Source organism: Simochromis diagramma, unplaced genomic scaffold (assembly GCF_900408965.1).
Source record: "Simochromis diagramma unplaced genomic scaffold, fSimDia1.1 OVJJ01000773.1, whole genome shotgun sequence".
NCBI classification, from domain to species: Eukaryota; Metazoa; Chordata; class Actinopteri; order Cichliformes; family Cichlidae; genus Simochromis; species Simochromis diagramma.
This window is the reverse complement of record NW_024386807.1, coordinates 820,096-839,571: the sequence shown is the minus strand read 5'-3', so window position 1 is coordinate 839,571 and position 19,476 is coordinate 820,096. Positions and strand designations below refer to the sequence as shown.

Genomic DNA, 19,476 nt, shown 5'->3' with positions numbered 1-19,476 from the left:
CAGCGTTAAGACGGCCCTCGTACCCCGGCGTGTCGAGCCACGCCCATCACCTACGCCCAGCAGGTCCTATCTAATGTCACACTGATGGATTTAACGCGTAGAAGAACAAGATAAAATTTCATTTTGTTCAATGATGATTATACTCTACTTTGCATTTCCTCTTTCCACTAGGTGGCGCTCTAAACATTACTGAGAAATGGCATATCAAACATTTTTGAGCTTGGCTCTCATCATGCCTGTGAAGTTTGGGAGAGACTGGGCATTGTGTCTTTGACTGACAGCAGTTTCGTGCTTTTTGGCGAGTGCTTAAAACTCCGCGTGATGCCATGGCCATGCCATTTCACCAAACGTAAAAAGCTTCGCAATATAACATCACAAACATCTTTAGATTCCATTCACTGACAATCACATCAGTCTGATGAGATCCTTAGGAGGAGGTTGTTAAAGTACGAGGCCTGAAAAGAGGAAAAAATGTCACCAAAATTACACCTTCAATTGACAATGGCTGACTTCCTGTTGGATTTGAGGTATTGCTCCAAGACACCTTTTTGTACATCTTGATATCTTACATAAACTTCCCAAGTTTCAGAGTCAAAGATCAAACATAGGGCAAGGGTATTTTGAAGTTTTGTAGGGGGTGCTGTGGAGCCATTTTGCAATATTTAATGAAAATGATCAGACAAAAAGAAAGCCTTCCTCACATTGGAGGTGTGTGCCAGATTTCAAGATTTTTTGAGGTTTCCAAGCCCCTCAAAAGCTACATCACGTTCCATGGTAAAAATGGTAAATGGCCTGTATTTGTGTAGTGCTTTACTTAGTCCCTAGGGACCCCAAAGCGCTTTACACGTTCAGTCATCCACCCATTCACACACACATTCACACACTGCTGATGGCAAGCTACAGTGGGGCAAAAAAGTATTTAGTCAGCCACCGATTGTGCAAGTTCCCCCACTTAAAATGATGACAGAGGTCAGTAATTTGCACCAGAGGTACACTTCAACTGTGAGAGACAGAATGTGAAAAAAAAATCCATGAATCCACATGGTAGGATTTGTAAAGAATTTATTCGTAAATTAGGGTGGAAAATAAGTATTTGGTCACCTCAAACAAGGAAAATCTCTGGCTCTCACAGACCTGTAACGTCTTCTGTAAGAAGCTTTTCTGTCCCCCACTCGTTACCTGTATGAATGGCACCTGTTTGAACTCATCATCTGTATAAAAGACACCTGTCCACAGCCTCAAACAGTCAGACTCCAAACTCCGCCATGGCCAAGACCAAAGAGCTTTCGAAGGACACCAGGAAAAGTATTGTAGACCTGCACCAGACTGGGAAGAGTGAATCTACAATAGGCAAGCAGCTTGGTGTGAAAAAATCAACTGTGGGAGCAATCATCAGAAAATGGAAGACATACAAGACCACTGATAATCTCCCTCGATCTGGGGCTCCACGCAAGATCTCATCCCGTGGGGTCAAAATGATCATGAGAACGGTGAGCAAAGATCCCAGAACCACACGGGGGGACCTGGTGAATGACCTGCAGAGAGCTGGGACCAAAGTAACAAAGGTCACCATCAGTAACACACTACAACGGCAGGGAATCAAATCCCGCAGTGCCAGACGTGTTCCGCTGCTGAAGCCAGTGCATGTCCAGGCCCGTCTGAAGTTTGCCAGAGAGCACATGGATGATACAGCAGAGGATTGGGAGAATGTCATGTGGTCAGATGAAACCAAAGTAGAACTTTTTGGTATAAACTCAACTCGTCGTGTTTGGAGGAAGAAGAATACTGAGTTGCATCCCAAGAACACCATACCTACTGTGAAGCATGGGGGTGGAAACATCATGCTATGGGGCTGTTTTTCTGCCAAGGGGACAGGACGACTGATCCGTGTTAAGGACAGAATGAATGGGGCCATGTATCGTGAGATTTTGAGCCAAAACCTCCTTCCATCAGTGAGAACTTTGAAGATGAAACGAGGCTGGGTCTCCCAACATGACAATGATCCAAAACACACCGCCCGGGCAACAAAGGAGTGGCTCCGTAAGAAGCATTTGAAAGTCCTGGAGTGGCCTAGCCAGTCTCCAGACCTCAACCCCATAGAAAATCTGTGGCGGGAGTTGAAAGTCCGTGTTGCTCGGCGACAGCCCCAAAACATCACTGCTCTCGAGAAGATCTGCATGGAGGAATGGGCCAAAATACCAGCTACTGTGTGTGCAAACCTGGTAAAGACCTATAGTAAACGTTTGACCTCTGTTATTGCCAACAAAGGTTATGTTACAAAGTATTGAGTTGTATTTTTGTTATTGACCAAATACTTATTTTCCACCCTGATTTACGAATAAATTCTTTACAAATCCTACCATGTGGATTCATGGATTTTTTTTTTTCACATTCTGTCTCTCACAGTTGAAGTGTACCTCTGGTGCAAATTACTGACCTCTGTCATCATTTTAGGTGGGGGAACTTGCACAATCGGTGGCTGACTAAATACTTTTTTGCCCCACTGTACATTGTAGCCAGAGCTGCCCTGGGGCGCACTGACAGAGGTGAATCATGGTGAATCGCCCTGCCACACGGGTGCGCCATTCAATTTAAATTCACAATTAGAATAGAATAGGAGTAATCCTTTAATTGTCCCACAAGGGGAAATTCAGTTGTAACAGCAGCAAGAAAAATACATACACAAACAAACAGTACACAGGGCACAGAGCAGTAACATACAATTTTTTTACATATTTACATCAAGGACAATAGTCACCAAAATCAGAGTACTGTACAGTTATTAAAATTAAATATAATTATGACACTGAAACATCATTGGGGACTGATGTTTGTTCTCACCACTTTTCAGATGAATCTGATCATCATGTGAGGAGCAGTACATCCAAGTGTAAGACATGACATTTCCTGTTCCCACTAGGTGGCACTCTGAGTATTTCTGACAATGTGCATATCAGTCTGTTCAGGGTGGGAGTGTTATCCTGCTTGTGAAGTTTGGGGGCAATCAGACTGGATTCCTTTAAGTTATAGCAATTTTGGTCTTCATGGCGACACATCAATGTTCGCCCTGCTGCTGGGGTCACGCCCTTTCCTGAAAACTCACAGTTTCCAATATGGTAAATGGCCTGTATTTATATAGTGCTTCACTAGTCCCTAAGGACCCCAAAGCGCTTTACACATCCAGTCATCCACCCATTCACACACTGGTGATGGCAGCTACATTCTAGCCACAGCCACCCTGGGGCGCACTGACAGAGGCGAGGCTGCCGGACACTGGCGCCACCGGGCCCTCTGACCACCACCAGTAGGCAACGGGTGAAGTGTCTTGGCCAAGGACACAACAATCCAGACTGTCGAAGCCGGGGCTCGAACCGGCAAACTTCCGATTACAAGGCGAACTCCCAACTCTTGAGCCACGATCGCCCCAATACAGCCCAAGACCAACTCCTTAAGGCTTTCCTAGAGAAATTTAAGGCTGCTGAGGTTACTAATTTCTATACTGCACACCAAAGTTTAAAACATGACATTTCCTGTTCCCACTAAGTGGCGCTCTCCCCAATGTCAAATGTGTTGCATTGATGGGCTCATGACTTTTTTGTTTGTCAAAATTTGGGCAAAATTTTATTCATGTAGCTCAAAGTTTGTGTTCTTGGGACTTCATTTAACAATGTATAGGTGGCGCTCCAGACCATTTTGCAATGCTCATATGTGAAACCATTAAAACACGTAATTTTTCACCAGACCTGACATGTGTGTAAAATTTCATGAGTTTTTGAGCATGGTAAACTTGTGCTTTTGTTTTCACTAAATATTATTATTAGTAATATTATTATTATTAATAAACGAAACAGATACAAAAGGGCCTTCGCGGTCTCAGGGCTCGGGCCCCAATTAAGGCACAACAATTCTAATTTCCAGATTTCGGTTTTTCACAACATAAAACTTTTTAACCAATACATACAATAAATAATATAAATATATAAACAGAGCAAACCATATCCAGTGATAAGAATGTGCTGTAGACTTTAAAGTCACTTTTAATCCAAATGGTACAGTAGCCTCAGAGAAAACATTAGAACATGTACATAGAAGCCAGTTTACTTTACCATAAACTATATGGGTGTGCATCTATTTCTGCATATTTAGCAAAAATGTGCCATTTCTTCGCTCAGTGAAATGATGGCTAAGCTTCAGCAGCAGTTTGCTCTCAAGGTTCTTGCTGTGGAGATGTAACTGTTTAACAGTGAACAGGAGTCCTGCCTTACTAAGAAGTCCTTCACAAGCTCCAGATGCAGGAAGAGCTGTATTGATTTTAAATGACAGGTTCTTGATGTGGGGAAAGACATGCAATAGATTCACACCTCCAGTAAACAGACATGAAAGGCACCTCTCCTGCTACTCGGCTCCTGGCTTTCCTGACCCCATGGATCCAAAGAAGTCATCTTCATCAGACAGGCTGCTGTTTGTGCTGGCCTCATCCAGCTCTGTGTCTAGGTGATGTCTGATGAAGTTCAGACCTGTGGAAAGATGTATGGTTTTCAAAAGAATGAGGTCTGGGCATTACAGTGCTGTATAGCCTGCCAAGCTGCGGATGTTTGGCATAAAAATGTTGTCACACTGGAGATGTTTTTTACTAACTCTTGTTGAAAAACAAAATGTTGTCATTCATATCCCGCACAAACAGTTTGCAATGAATTCCAGATTAAGTTTAAAATAGGAACGTATGCAAGGCTAAGCAGTGCTAGCTAATAGATCCTCCTTGCACGTTTTGGCTGTTACTCCAGGGAAAGACGAGAAAGACTGTGATGAAAGCCGTGACTGGCTGCAAAAAGATGAAACCCCGTCCCTTCCAACCAAAGGGAAGGGAGACGGATGAAGCTAGCCTCCTAACACAGGCTGTTTAAACTAAAGCTGCTGTTTCACATAATAAACCCTGTCAACCGCAGCATTGCCTTCTGATTTAAATGGTAAATGGCCTGTATTTGTATAGTGCTTTACTTAGTCGATAAGGACCCCAAAGCGCTTTACACTACATTCAGTCATCCACCCATTCACACACACACATTCACACACTTTAACAGTTAAAGCAGTAGAGACAAGCTGTGTTTACATTTGCATGGAACTCTAACTTCATTAACCAGGCTAGCTGTTAGCTTATAGCTCACACAGTTTGTGGGTGATAGGTTATCTCAAACTTATCTCACCACAACGTGGCGCCGAAAATATGATGTGATTCTAGTTTGGTCAAACTCAGGAAGGAAGGAGGAAACCGCCTCCATATCCCCGCAGTCATGTGGCGGACCTCTCCACAGGGAAGAAGTGAACAAGGCCAAGGAGGTCCAGTGTCCTAAAACTATTAAACATGCCCTCACTGCAACACACCAGAATAAAATTATTAGGTCATTAGCAAGTACTTGACTGCATGCTGAGGTGACAATTCAGCCATTTAATTCATGTGTGTTGGACTACGGACATATCAAAAAGTTGTTGACACAACATTAGACTGAAGTCCACCTAGCCACAGCTAAAAAGAAATTTAGAGTAAACTTACCTGGACACAGTTAGACAAGTTGAGTTTTTTCATGCTGAAATGTTGGTTTGTTGTGGCTCACACTGAAGTCACCGCATTATAAAGCTGTTCTTGTAAGCGAAACATTCTTTGTATTTGAGGCCAAGGGTGTTCATCCTCTTCAATTCTAGCGGAGATGGTTGCCTCTCCCATGTTATTATGTGTTTCTTCTTTCTTGGGCCACTCTGCCCGCCATAGTGAATAACTGGTCATGTGACTGCATGCCTACATCTGATTGGTGAAAGAGGTACAGGAAACTCCACTGGTGGCACAATCGGTTATTTCTAGTATTATCTAATGTTTGAAATTAATTACCTTTTTTTTTTTGAGTAATGAGTCAAATATTGCCAAATATAGAAGAATAACAGTAGTTGCTTCTTCACAAATGTACTCCAGTATGAGTAAAAAGTATGGTGCAATAAAGGTACTGCTAGGAGTACTTTTTTTTTTTCAAAAACGTACTCAAGTAAATGTAAAAGAGTAAATCAAACTCGTTACTATCCACCTCTGTAGGAGTGCCATGTTTAGCCAGATGTTCACTTAAATTGTTGGCTGTCTGAGTGGTGTCCAAAAAACGATATGGGCTTCATAGATAATTGGGAAACTTTTTGTAGGAAACCTGGTCTTGTTAGGAGAGATGGCATCCAACCTCCCAAAATATGACTATCCAGAGTTGAGACCAGAAAGCAGAGTTGCAGTCTTACACGCCTCTCTGCAGCTTCTCTCCTCCTGTTACCCCCCAAAACCCCATCTCCACAGAGACTGTGTCAGCTCCCAAACAGACAAAAAACAAACTAAAAACCAGCAATTTAAACACAAAATATATATATAGTACGCACAACAGCACAAAAGAGTAAAACAGGGAAATTTATTATATTATTATCTTCATGATTATTATTATTTTTATTATTAAACATTAAGTCTCTCTCTTCCGAGTCTTTGTTAGTGTAGCCAAGTACAGGATAGGGTAGGGGAAATTAAAGTAAGATGGAGAGAATGCTCCAATAGCTAGATTCGTAGGGGGGATAAAGTGAGTTGTGTGGAGAAGAATGACTGGAGCCACAGGTAAAGTTGCTATGAATTGTATTAAACTATTTAGCAACAATTTAACAGCATTTCATGAACAGGAATGAAAACATAAAATAAAATACAGTGACAGCAATAATAATAACAATCAGAATCCTATCTGAGCACAGATATGTCAGTCTTGCCGGCTTAATAGTCAGTGTTCAGTCAAGTCAAATCCAACAGGTCAAAAGTTTGTGATTGGTGCGATTTCGTCCTACCGCACTGTTGCAATTGTTCATGAGAGAAGAGCAACCTGCCCTTCTGGGCCAACTCGGAATGGCTGTGGTTCGGTTCAAAGGGAAAGGCTCGCCATCTTCCTCGTCAGGAAGAGATCCAGGTCTCACGATCCCATAAAAAAAACCTAGCCTGTAAACAACAGGACTATTACTAATTCAGTTCACACTCTAATGATATACATGGCCATATGTGTAAATAATGCAAGTGCTTTAACAAAACAAGCACAAAACATTAATTCTAATTTCTAACTATAGTCTATACAGTGCATCTTAATCATGAATGCAATCTTTAAATCACAATCACTTATTCTCTCATCAATGTGCACATTTCTATCAGAAATCAGAAATAAACCATAAACTATGGTAGATTTTTTTTTTTTTTTTTTACAGCATTGCCCTTTAACTGAATTACAGGAGCATTGCTTTACACTGCAATGAAGCAATATATTATTTACACTCAATGTACAAAATAGAATTACCAAAAGAATATACAAAAACTCACAGGCTGTAGTTTTACAGTATGTGGTAACGTATCAGCACAGTAAGAATACACACGGACATCTATCCAGTGCCGCTCGAGCATCAAATGTAACAAAATAAAGTAGATTCATGACCTTTAAGATCAACATTAACTTATTCCATCATCTAATTTTAGTGCATTTAATATTCAACAAGTAATACTAGAACATCATCAGCACACAAGCTGAGTGCTCAAAATGGCTGAACTCCGTGAGAAACCCCGTGTGTTCTCCCACAGTGAAAACGTGGTCAGCTACAGCTGCAGCTATGAGCATTAGTCTAGTTAGCTTTTCAATTAGCCTGATTCGCCCAGTCCCAGTTTAACTCACCAGCACACTTCTAATGTTCAACTCTCAGAGAGGATCTTGTTCAACTCTCAGAGAGGATCTTGTTCAACTCTCAGAGAGGATCTTGTTCAACTCTCAGAGAGGATCTTGTTCAACTCTCAGAGAGGATCTTGTTCAACTCTCAGAGAGGATCTTGTTCAACTCTCAGAGAGGATCTTGTCCACTTCATCCGCTCCCGCGCAGATCTACAACATTGAAATCGGGCCATTATATTCCCTGTTAACTTCTTGTTAGCTTTTTAGCTTCAAGGTTAGCTTAACAGCTTCTGACTCACCGCGATGGTTTCAAGGTCCGAAATGTTCACAATAAATCAGGTCCGTTTCTCCAAGGTCCATGCAGATCTCCGGTATGGATATTTGCTCAATTTATCAAGTTAATAGTTATTTTCCAGCGAAAAGCTTGGCGGTGAAAATCAGCGATGGTCTCGTGCACCTCCGTCTCTCTCTGTGTCTGAGCACGTGACGGTACAGAGCAGGGGAAGGCGGGGCTTGTTCCTTCCTAACCAGTAGGGGTGTTAAATATACTCTTTGGGTTTTATTCTTATATTTATAGTATTTATCTTTTATTATTGATTTATTTTTGATCAACTCAGTGATTAACAGAGTAATGATAAATCCCAATTAACAATAACATGTTGTAGTGCATTACTGAGTCGTGTAAACTCACTGGGTTACATTAGTATACTCTGCCTTACACACTGTACAACCTCATTAGTTCCCAGAATTTAACAAAATTATGCAAACTCTGCCTCAAAAAAACTAAGTGAAGCTTACTTAAGATGACTGTTAGGACAACTTATTCATTGCAAGTACAATGCAATACAATACAAATTTATTAATATAGCACATTTAAAACCAGGGGTACACAAAGTGCTTCACGAAGCAATAGACAATAAATCATTATACTGAGCAATGAAAAATTAAAAACACAGTAAAATGAATGACAAGCAAAATCATTAGTGAGTAGAGATAGGGAGGATACATAATAATCTAGGGAAAGATGCAGCGATTAAGAAATGAGAATTAACAAGGGAAAAAAGCAGGTTTAAATAGTAAGTTTTCAAGCGTGCTTTAAAAGATTGAATGGTGCCAGAGGCACGAATGGTAACAGGGAGACTATTAAGAGGTATGGTGCTAGGCATGGTCACCTCTAGTCTTCAGACGGTGCCTGGGTTAAGCCAGGAGTAACTGTCCACATGATCGCAATGAACGGCCGGGAGTATAAAGACTGAGGAGGTCAGTAAGATAGTCCGGTTGTTTAGGCATTTGAAAGTAAGCAACAGGACTTTGAAATCGATACGAAATTTAATAGGCAGTCAATGTAAGTCAGAAAGCACAGGGGGTGGGTGGGTTCCAGAGTGTGGGGGTGCCTACTGGGGTCAGCAGGGGAGCTGGCCTTCCCTCCCCATCCTCCTCAGTTGCCTCCCTCTTGCCGCTCCACCACGCCCACCCACACATGCAGGGCCTTGGGGTGCAGGTGTGTCACCAGGGTGCAGGGGAGGCACTCCCCCTCTGTCCCCTTCTGGCCACCTGTGCCTCAATTTTATTCTGCAAACTAGACATCCACATTACTCATACTCTCATAACACATACATATAGGTCCTTGGGGGTGGGCACATTTTACAGGCTCCAGAGGATGGTCTGTGTATTCAAACCCATCTTTGGTGCTGGTGCCCTACCCTCAATTTTAAATGCATATAGACACTGAGGGGTTTTGGGAGGAGCCGTGCTGCTCTCTGGCAGCAGCACCATGCCCTCCTGTGTTTGAAATGCACTTTAGAACAGCACACAGCAACACTACATAAGAGCGGGTGGAGGGCGGTTTGGGGTCCTCTCCCACACCCGTTCTGTTAACTGTCAGGGCTGGGGTGCTGGGAGGAGGTGCTGGCCGTCAGATTGGGGTTTGGGATGCGGGGGTACCTGGACCTGGGATATAGAATATGTTTGGGGAGTGTGAATGTGTGTAGAGTGTCTATTTGTGGCTGCTTGGTGACCTCTCGTTTGGGGCTCTCCTCAGCTCTTCCCAGGAGGGTGGCACAGTTGCCCCTTTGGTGGTCCTCCTTGGGTCCTCGTACTCTGGGGCCTCTGGATGTCTGGGGCCTGGATCTCCTCCATACCTGCTTCATGCCCTGGGGGGGCGGGGCTATGGCTCCCCACACTCCCTAACAGATCGTTACATGGAGAAACCTTTTGAATACAAGCGTGCTGATCCACACAGGTGTGCACACAGGTGTACACACGGGTGTTCACAGACACAAACTTCACCTTTTTTGGCTGCTACCCCAAAGCACATTGTGCACTGTCGATCTTGTGTGCTGCACAATAACATTTAATATTTAGTATCTACTGTTATCTACTGCTAGCTAGTTTGTTGTGATAGTGTTGTATTTATTATGTTGCTCTTTCTTGCTTGTTTTCTCTTCTGTTTTTTTTCTCCATACAGGTGATCCAGGTGTTTTGTTTTCCCCCCTTTCTCACCATCTCTTCTCCCCTCTATTTTTCTTTCTCTCCATCTTTTTCTTTCTTTCTTTCTCCCTGTCCTATACCCCAGTCATGTCTGTCCCATCTGTAACAACCGAAAATCTAATAAAATAAATACACAATTATAATTAAGGTCAATTAAATGGACCAATATGGCAAGGCCATGATGATCCACTTGGTAAAGTAAATCTGCTTGGCATCTTTCTTGGCCTTCAAAAAACATGTCACGGCTGCGCAGCAGTCGTGTGGTGAATTGAGAAAAGGATCCAAAATGCAGGCACTGGCTAGGGTGCGAGTGAAAGTTTATTTACAGAGGTGATAAGGTGACAAAAACAGGATGAGCAGAGCGGGGAGTAAACAAACCTAAACTGGGGAAAACTAAAGAACTCAACTTAAACCAAACACAAAATGCACAAAGAAAGATGGCGGAGAGACGCAGACTGAACACCGGGTTAAAAATTGAGCCTCAAAGCTAGAGAAGGTGGGAGAAGGTGGGAGAAGGCAGTCGCCGAAATTTAAGTTTGTTTTTAAAGACCATGGCTCCACCATTCCCTGTGAGTCTTGGTAATCTGGAAAAAAACACAGTCAGGGGGAAGGCGTTTGGAGAAGCCTCCAAAAGTTGATTCTGTTCATCTGGAAAGGAGCTCACTGGAGCGAATCCAAGTTTCGGTCAGGAACAACACATCCAGGTGCAGAGTAAGGAAAAGATCATTTAGAATGAATGCTTACTACGCTTCCTGATGGACCTCTTAAACAGGGTGGGTGGAGGCAGGCAGATTGTTTAGGCAGACAGGTACACAGCAGTGTAGCGTCTCCAAAATCCCGATGTGGATCCGACTCATGAAAAAGCGGTCGCTGGAAATTTAACCAAGTTAGCCGATCATATGTGATTAATGTGTTATTCTCAGAGAGGCACAAAGCTAAAACAAGAATAAAAAGCACACAACAGTCAAAATAAAAAGTACGAAAACAGAAACGGGGGTAACAAGAGGTAGGAGGACACCTCTTGTTACACAGTACAGAGTACTAAGAATGAATTGATGTTCTTGACTATGCAATACTAATTGTTTACTCACTGGCAAACATTTCAAGTGCTACTAAATTAAAAAAAACAATTTGTGGTAGCATATTATTTTAAATTTTGCTTACACACAAATTAAATGCAAGCCAGTCCAACTTTTATTTTCAAAAGCAAAAATCCAGAGGGAGAAAAACCAGAAAATTATTTAGAAGCTGATTTGATCCTTAATGGCTGTGCAGCCATTATAACTTACAACACAGAAGGTCAATGTTGACCTCATACAACCAAATTAGACTAGCACATTCCTACAAGCAGGGCTCTAGACTAATTTTTTGCCACGGTTGCACTTGTGTGCCTAACTTTTTTTTAGGCACACCAGCACAAAAGTTAGGTGCATCCAAATTGTTCAACCGCATTGCTTAAAACCGCAGTTTTACATGTGCACTTTTTCGGGGGGGAAATTGCTGTCCATACAGACAATATTGATTTGTAAATAATTAACTAACAGTCTTGTCAATACAAAGTTCTTTATTTGGAGCACAGTTCTACAAGAAAGATAAGTTACTGAAAAAGTGCTTGTGCTTAAAGTGCTTTGGCTCTCTTTGGTGATATTGTAGACAATGTCAGAGCTGGCTATGAATTTCAGACGGATCAGGCCTTAACTTAACAAAAAAGTTATCAATCGTTCTTTTCATTTTTTCTCATTACCCACAGCTACATCCACTTCTGTCAGGCCAAGGCTGCTCACTGGGGCTGGGTACCATCACTGATTTCTACAATCCATTCGATTCCAATTCACAAAGTCCTGATTCTATTCAATTTTTTCTCAGACATTCAGAAATATTATAATTCTGATCCTTTATCAGTACTGACAATTGTGAGACTTCATCAGAGGTGTGAGCATCACAGCAGATGTCTTTGTGTCAAAGAAACTGAGAATAAAACACAGAAAAACATGAAGGAGATTTTCCTGGTTTTTATAGCAGATAAACTTAAAAATATTCTGCAATATTCTGCAATTTTGCATAGTTTTTAAAAGTTTAAGTTTCTTCAGTATTGAACAGCAGAAATTAGGCTTTCTTGTCTGAGGTCATTTAAGTTAAAAAAAAAAAAACAGCCAACAGCGGCCGGCAGCGCTGTAAGCAACGGTAGACTGGTGGGTAATAAGCGAATGAATAATGCAGAAAACAGAGATTTGAGATGGGAAACTGTTCTTGAAGTACACAGAGAGAGAGAGAACTGTGCATGAAGTGTGATTTTATCGTGGTGGAAGCAAAACAGCAAAAGTAAGAGTTAATAAATGACGACATTTATCAAATGTGAATCATAGTTTGGATCTTCTTTTGCTGCTAGTCAGTGAATTTTGGTTGGAGACAGACAAAACCTGCAGCTCAGAATCAGCGCAAAAACACGTAAACTCAATGGCCGTCGGGTGAGAAAGCCGAGAAAGACAAAGCTGATTCTGATGCGTCGGGTCTGCTCTGTGTTTACTTCTTTGTGCAGAATCCGTGTACCTGCTCTCATTTGCTGTTTGGTGGTTGTTGAAATAGTTCTGAGAGCTTTAACCTGAAATTCTGGCAAAATACAGTAATATTTAAAAGTCGATTCAGGATTTAATGAATCGATATCGCTTTATTCAAGCTATTCAGAGAGGTCCCGCCCCTGACTATCTCTGATTGGTTTAGACCATGATAGGGGCATAATGTGTTGCAGAGAATTTTTTTTTTTTTTTTTTACTCGAAAAGTTGGTCGCACTGGTGCAACCTAGGATTTTTTTTTTAGTCGCACCATTGAAAAATTTGGTCGCATTTGGACCAAATTGGTTGCACTCCAGAGGCCTGTACAAGTCTGCTCAAAGAAGTCCTGCCATTAATTAATGCTTCAGTCTTAAATATGATCAACCTATCTCTAATAATCAGCTATGTACCACAGGCCTTCAAGCTGGCTGTAGTTAAACCTTTACTCAGAAAGCATCTCTAGACCCAGCAGCTTTAGCTAATTATAGGCCAATCTCCAACCTTCCTTTATATCAAACATCCTTGACAATTCTTTCAGTGGTGCTAGTTTCAGTCACTGTTAAAATGTCCTGTTTATATGGTTGAAACCTGCAGTCAGCTGAGACTGAAGAAGTCACCTGATGCTGATGAAACATTTCTCCCACTGAAAATGTCCAGATGAACACAGTCAACTTTAGGGATTTCCTTACTTGGAGCATGAGCGTGCATCAAGACACCACTGTGCGATGTAACAGGAACAGGAAGTGATACTGAGATACGAGGGTTTTGTTGACCAGTTGATGTACTCACATGTTACCTTGTTTACCTATTTATCTGTATTCGTGTTGTGTGTCCCTCAGTGTGTGCACAGAGATCTGGCGGCGAGGAACATTCTAGTGTGCGAGGGGAAGCTGGTGAAGGTCTGTGACTTTGGTTTGGCCAGAGACCTGCTGAAGGACCAGGATTACATCGCCAGGGGAAACGTTAGTTAACCAGTTCAGTCAACTATACTGAGGGCTCCTGACATCATCAGGTCAGGTGTTCACCTGTGCACCCACCTGTGTGTTTCAGAGCTTCCTGCCGCTGAAGTGGATGTCTCCAGAGAGCATCTTCCAGAACATTTACAGCTCGCAGAGCGATGTTTGGTCCTATGGAGTTCTGCTGTGGGAGATATTCTCTCTGGGTAACCCAGTCTGTCACACCAGTGTCCGGCAGCCTTGCCTCTGTCAGTGCGCCCCAGGGTGGCTGTGGCTACAATGTAGCTGCCATCACCAGTGTGTGAATGTGTGTGTGAATGGGTGGATGACTGGTTGTGTAAAGCGCTTTGGGGTCCTTAGGGACTAGAAAAGCGATATACAAATACAGGCCATTTACCATTTACCATTAACAGGGGGTGGACTGGTTGAAGTTTATTGATTCTTCTTGCTGACCTTTACCCTTTAAAGTTATACACACAGTTTTAATTTGAAGTTGTAAATTGGTCATTAACTGGAAACCAGTTCAAAACCAGGAAACAGATCCAGCAGCTGGAACAAACCATTACCAGCAACCTCACAGCCCAGAAGAACAGACTTAACTTTAATCAAAGAGAAAAAAGGGAATTTATTGTACATTTCAATCAAAAACAAGAACAAAGGTCCAGACCTCGCTGTGAGATCTCCTTCAGCCTCACACTTCCCTCTGGTCGACTGTGACAGGTGTGTCTGCTCACTACTGTCAGCCTCGTCTCCGCCCCCTCACCACAGGGTTTCTGTGTTTTGGTCCCAGGCTGCAGCCCGTACCCCGACCTCCCCATGACCCAGGAGTTCTACTCTGCTCTGAAGAGAGGATACAGGATGAGTCGACCCGACCACGCTCCTGAGGACATGTATGACACAACGCATGCAGGCGCACACATCAGCTTCCTGTGACAACGCTCAGCATGACCCTCTGCACTTTTCGGTCTGCAGGTACGACGTGATGAAACGCTGCTGGGAAGAGAAACCTCAGTCCAGACCTTCATTCTCTTCACTGCTCATCGCAATGGGCAACATGCTGACTGACGACTATAAACAGGTACCAACACCTGCCTCAGGTAAGCATCACACACCACCTGACCCAGGAGACGCTGACCATGTTGTTGTGTGTCAGCGTTACCTGCAGATTGCCGAAGACTTCCTGAAGGGAGGAAATCCAGCTGTGCACCGATACAAGCAGAGTTTATCCAGAGGTGCAGAGGAGCAGGAGGACGCACACGGTAACACACACAGTAACACAGACACAAACACAGTAACACACGCTAACACACTCTCGCACAGTAACACACACGGTAGCACACGCGGTAACACTCACTCGCACATACAAAAACAAAATCACACAGAGACACACACGCACACACACAGTAATACATACACAGACACACACACACTGAATTACACACAGACCCACACACCGACAGACACACACGGACACACATATAGACACACACATACAGACACACACACACACACACATACAGACACACATACAGACACACACACACCCACAGACAGACACACACACACAGACACATACACACACACACCCACAGACAGACACATTCACACACACACCCACAGACAGACACACATACAGACACACATACAGACACACACACACCCACAGACAGACACACACACACACAGACACATACACACACACACCCACAGACAGACACACACACACACATACAGACACACACACACCCACAGACAGACACACACACACACAGACACATACACACACACACCCACAGACAGACACATTCACACACACACCCACAGACAGACACACATACAGACACACATACAGACACACACACACCCACAGACAGACACACACACACACACACCCACAGACAGACACATTCACACACACACCCACAGACAGACACACATACAGACACACATACAGACACACACACACCCACAGACAGACACACACACACACAGACACATACACACACACACCCACACCGACCACACTACACACCCTACAGACACACACCCCAGACAAACACACACCCCACAGCAGACACACTACACACGACACATACACACACACCCACAGACAGACACATTCATACACACACCCACAGACAGACACACATACAGACACACATACAGACACACACACACCCACAGACAGACACACACACACACACATACAGACACACACACACACATACAGACACACACACAGACACATACACACACACACACACACACACAGACACACACACATATACACACACACACACACACACACACACACACAGACACACATACAGACAGACACACATACAGACACACACACACACACACGCACAGACAGACACATACAGACACACGCACAGACAGACACATACAGACACACAGACACCCACAGACAGACAGACACACACACACACACAGACACACACACACAGACAGACACACACACACATACACACACACACATACACACACCCACACACCCACACACAGACAGACACACATACAGACACACACATACAGACACACACACAGACACACACATATATACACACACACACACACACACACAGACACACATACAGACAGACACACATACAGACACACACACACGCACAGACAGACACACATACAGACACACACACACACACACACAGACAGACACATACAGACACACACAGACAGACACATACAGACACACACACACCCACAGACAGACACACACACAGACACACACACACACACACAGACAGACACACACACACACACAGACAGACACACATACAGACACACACACACACACAGACAGACACACACACACCCACAGACAGACACACATACAGACACCCACAGACACAGACAGACACACATACAGACACACACACCCACAGACACAGACAGGTCACTTTTGAAAGTTAAAGAAGTTTAAAACAAATCCCGCCCCCTTTCTTCACAGCAAGTGCCACCTCTCAGGTAAATAGGCCAGAGGCGGAGCCAGTAGAGGCAGGTCCCTCGCATGTCGCTTACATTCTGCCCGTTACCAAAGTCACAATTGAAAGCAGCGGTGGCGCTGCGCTGGACGCAGTCAGGTACGAAACCATGTGATGCGGTCAGGTACGATCCTGCAGGCTACGATGCCTGTGAGGATGATAGAGATGATGCTGTGTTTTCTCTGCAGCCCTTCGATGTCAGACTCTCCCGCCATCTCATACTCTCCCGAAGTGACATCATCAGAGAACAGACAGGAAGCTGTGGGGCCTGAGGAGGAGAGTCGTCTGTGAAGGTTTCACCTGCCTGAAAGTCTGTGGCAGGGTTTAAATAACCCATGCATCTCTGCAAAGGGGCTCCTGTGCCCTGAGTATGGACTGTAGGAGGTTGTGTAACCTTTTTACCTGCAAAGCTTGTTTAGGTCACAGAGTCAGAGTGTGCTGAGTGTGCAGCAGGTCCTGATTCACATTTATAAACTTTAGTATCCTCATGTACTCTGACTTTTCTATCTGTATATCCAAACTGCTGGCCCGTGTCAGGACTGAAGCTCCCATTAAAATGTACTCGTGGATCAGACTGTTCTGATGCTTCCTCATGAGAAACACAACACACACACATATCAGGGTCAACAACAGTCAGCTCACCTCCAATGTTCAGGTGGAGGTTCAGGTGAAGCTAGCAGCTACAGCCACCTGTTTCACCATCCACATCAGTCACAGAGGCCACACCCCTAATAATGCCAAGTTCAATACAATTTCTGAACATGAAGCTGCTTTGGTATCTATATAGACCAGTTTGTGTATCAGGCTGTGAGCATGTTTATTTTAACATGGGAGTCTATGACTCACTGCTGCCTCTGCTGGACACCAGAGGCACTGCAGTTTTCAGGATTTCTTATTTTTGGTTAGGTGCTGGTGGTGGAGAAGAATATTTGAGTTTTTAAGTTTAAACCAGATTCAATTCAATTTTATTTATACAGAGCCAAATCACAACAGTCATCTCTTATAAGGTAGACCCTACAATAATACATGCAGAGGGGAGGTGACAAAGAGAAAAAAACTCTTAGTGTCAGCACGTGAGGACAAGAAACCTGCAGCAGGTGGAGGAGGAGGTTCCCCCTGCAGGTGAGAGCTCAGTATAAAGGGACCTCAGAGCCCTGGAAGCCATGTCCTCTGTGCCAGCTGCATTTCTTCTGCTTCCTGTTGGAGAGCTGGAGGGCAGAAATGTGCTGAATGTCTGAAAATGTTTCCTGTGAAAAGAAGAATCGCTGTGACTCAGCTTCTTCCTCATTTATCCCGCAAAGTTAAAATATTGTGTTAGAAGGCAGCAGGCAAGGGGTTAAAGGACCTCCACGTTACCGCTGTTTACTCCCTGAACTGTGATAAAGCTCATTAAACCCAAGAAAACCTACTAAGATCTTGATTGTCGTCACACCATGGATCCCCGAGCAGCTTCCAGGGTTTTGCTCATTTTAGCAACTGCAGGTTTGAGGCTGACCACAGGAAGTCCCAGAATAATGACATTATTTCACAGACAGTAACACAGACTCTGCCTTAATGAAACTAGACCTCAGGCCCTACAATGAGTCCACCTGTGGTCATGGAAACCAGCTGACAGGTACAGGTGTGCCGCTCCCAGCAGGGTGCTGGTCCCCCAAACATGCCAAAAACCACATTAATATCAGATAGAGGTCAGCTGACCGCCTGACCTCACCACAGAGCCCGAGTCAACCACACCAACGCACACACAGAGAGGGGAACCCATGGAAACAATAACCCCAAAGCAGATGGTTTGGTCCACCTGTTGGACCTTTACTCCAACCACCTCACACCACTCTTTGGTTCAAGCAGGAATTGCAGCATGCGACCTCTCAGTGACATGGGCGCCATCATTAATCTGCTGAAGGAGCGAACCACCACTGACCAACGAGCAGGGAGGAGCACACGGGTGTACTGAGGCAGGTAAGAAATCATGTTAACCACAGAGGTGTGTGTTCAGCTAGACGTCGACCTCATCGTCTCCAAACATCATCATCATCATCGTTTATTTATATAGCACTTTAAAAACATACAAGGCTGACCAAAGTGCTGAACAATAGAAACATAATAGATACCATAAGAATTAATAAATACGATAAAATAATAAACATAGCGAAAACAATAAAATATAAGTAAAGTCAGTCAAACACTGAGTCAAAAGCCAGTGAATAAAAATGTGTTTTCAATCTGGATTTAAAAACCATCACTGATGTCGATCGCCTAATGTGAAGAGGAAGATTATTCCAATGCTTAGGAGCCACGATAGAGAACGCTCGGTCTCCTCTCAGTTTCAGCCGTGATTTGGGGACTGAGAGCCACAGCTGCTCAGCTGACCAGAGCGAACGAGTGGGGACATAGGGCTTCAGCAAATCAGACAAATCTTTCTTTCTTTCTTTCTTTCTTTCTTTCTTTCTTTCTTTCTTTCTTTCTTTCTAAATATGCAGGTGCCAGACCATTTAAAGATTTAAAAACCAATAAAAGAACTTTAAAATGAATCCTAAATTCAATTGGAAGCCAGTGCAGGTAGGCCAGAACCGGAGTAATGTGCTCAAATTTCCTTTTACCAGATAAAAACCGTGCCGCAACATTCTGGACTAGTTGCAGGTGTGTCAGAGTGGCCAGCCCAACCCCTATTAAAATGGAGCTGCAATAATCCAAGTGTGAGGTTATAAAAGCGTGGATAACAGTCTACAAATCATGCCTT

The 19,476-nt window shown here is 43.6% G+C and overlaps 1 protein-coding gene across 1 annotated transcript in view; it reads left to right on the top strand.

Annotated features, from left to right (window-relative positions):
- LOC120730682 (platelet-derived growth factor receptor beta-like) overlaps positions 1-19,153 on the top strand; it is a 51,338-nt gene extending 32,185 nt beyond the window's left edge. The window contains exons 22-28 of the mRNA XM_040027143.1: positions 13,597-13,719; positions 13,808-13,919; positions 14,504-14,603; positions 14,686-14,791; positions 14,867-14,972; positions 16,703-16,835; positions 16,925-19,153. Coding sequence (XP_039883077.1) covers positions 13,597-13,719; positions 13,808-13,919; positions 14,504-14,603; positions 14,686-14,791; positions 14,867-14,972; positions 16,703-16,835; positions 16,925-17,027 — 783 coding nt within the window. The 3' untranslated portion in view covers positions 17,028-19,153. The remainder of the gene's footprint in view (positions 1-13,596; positions 13,720-13,807; positions 13,920-14,503; positions 14,604-14,685; positions 14,792-14,866; positions 14,973-16,702; positions 16,836-16,924) is intronic.
- Positions 19,154-19,476: the final 323 nt, after the last annotated feature.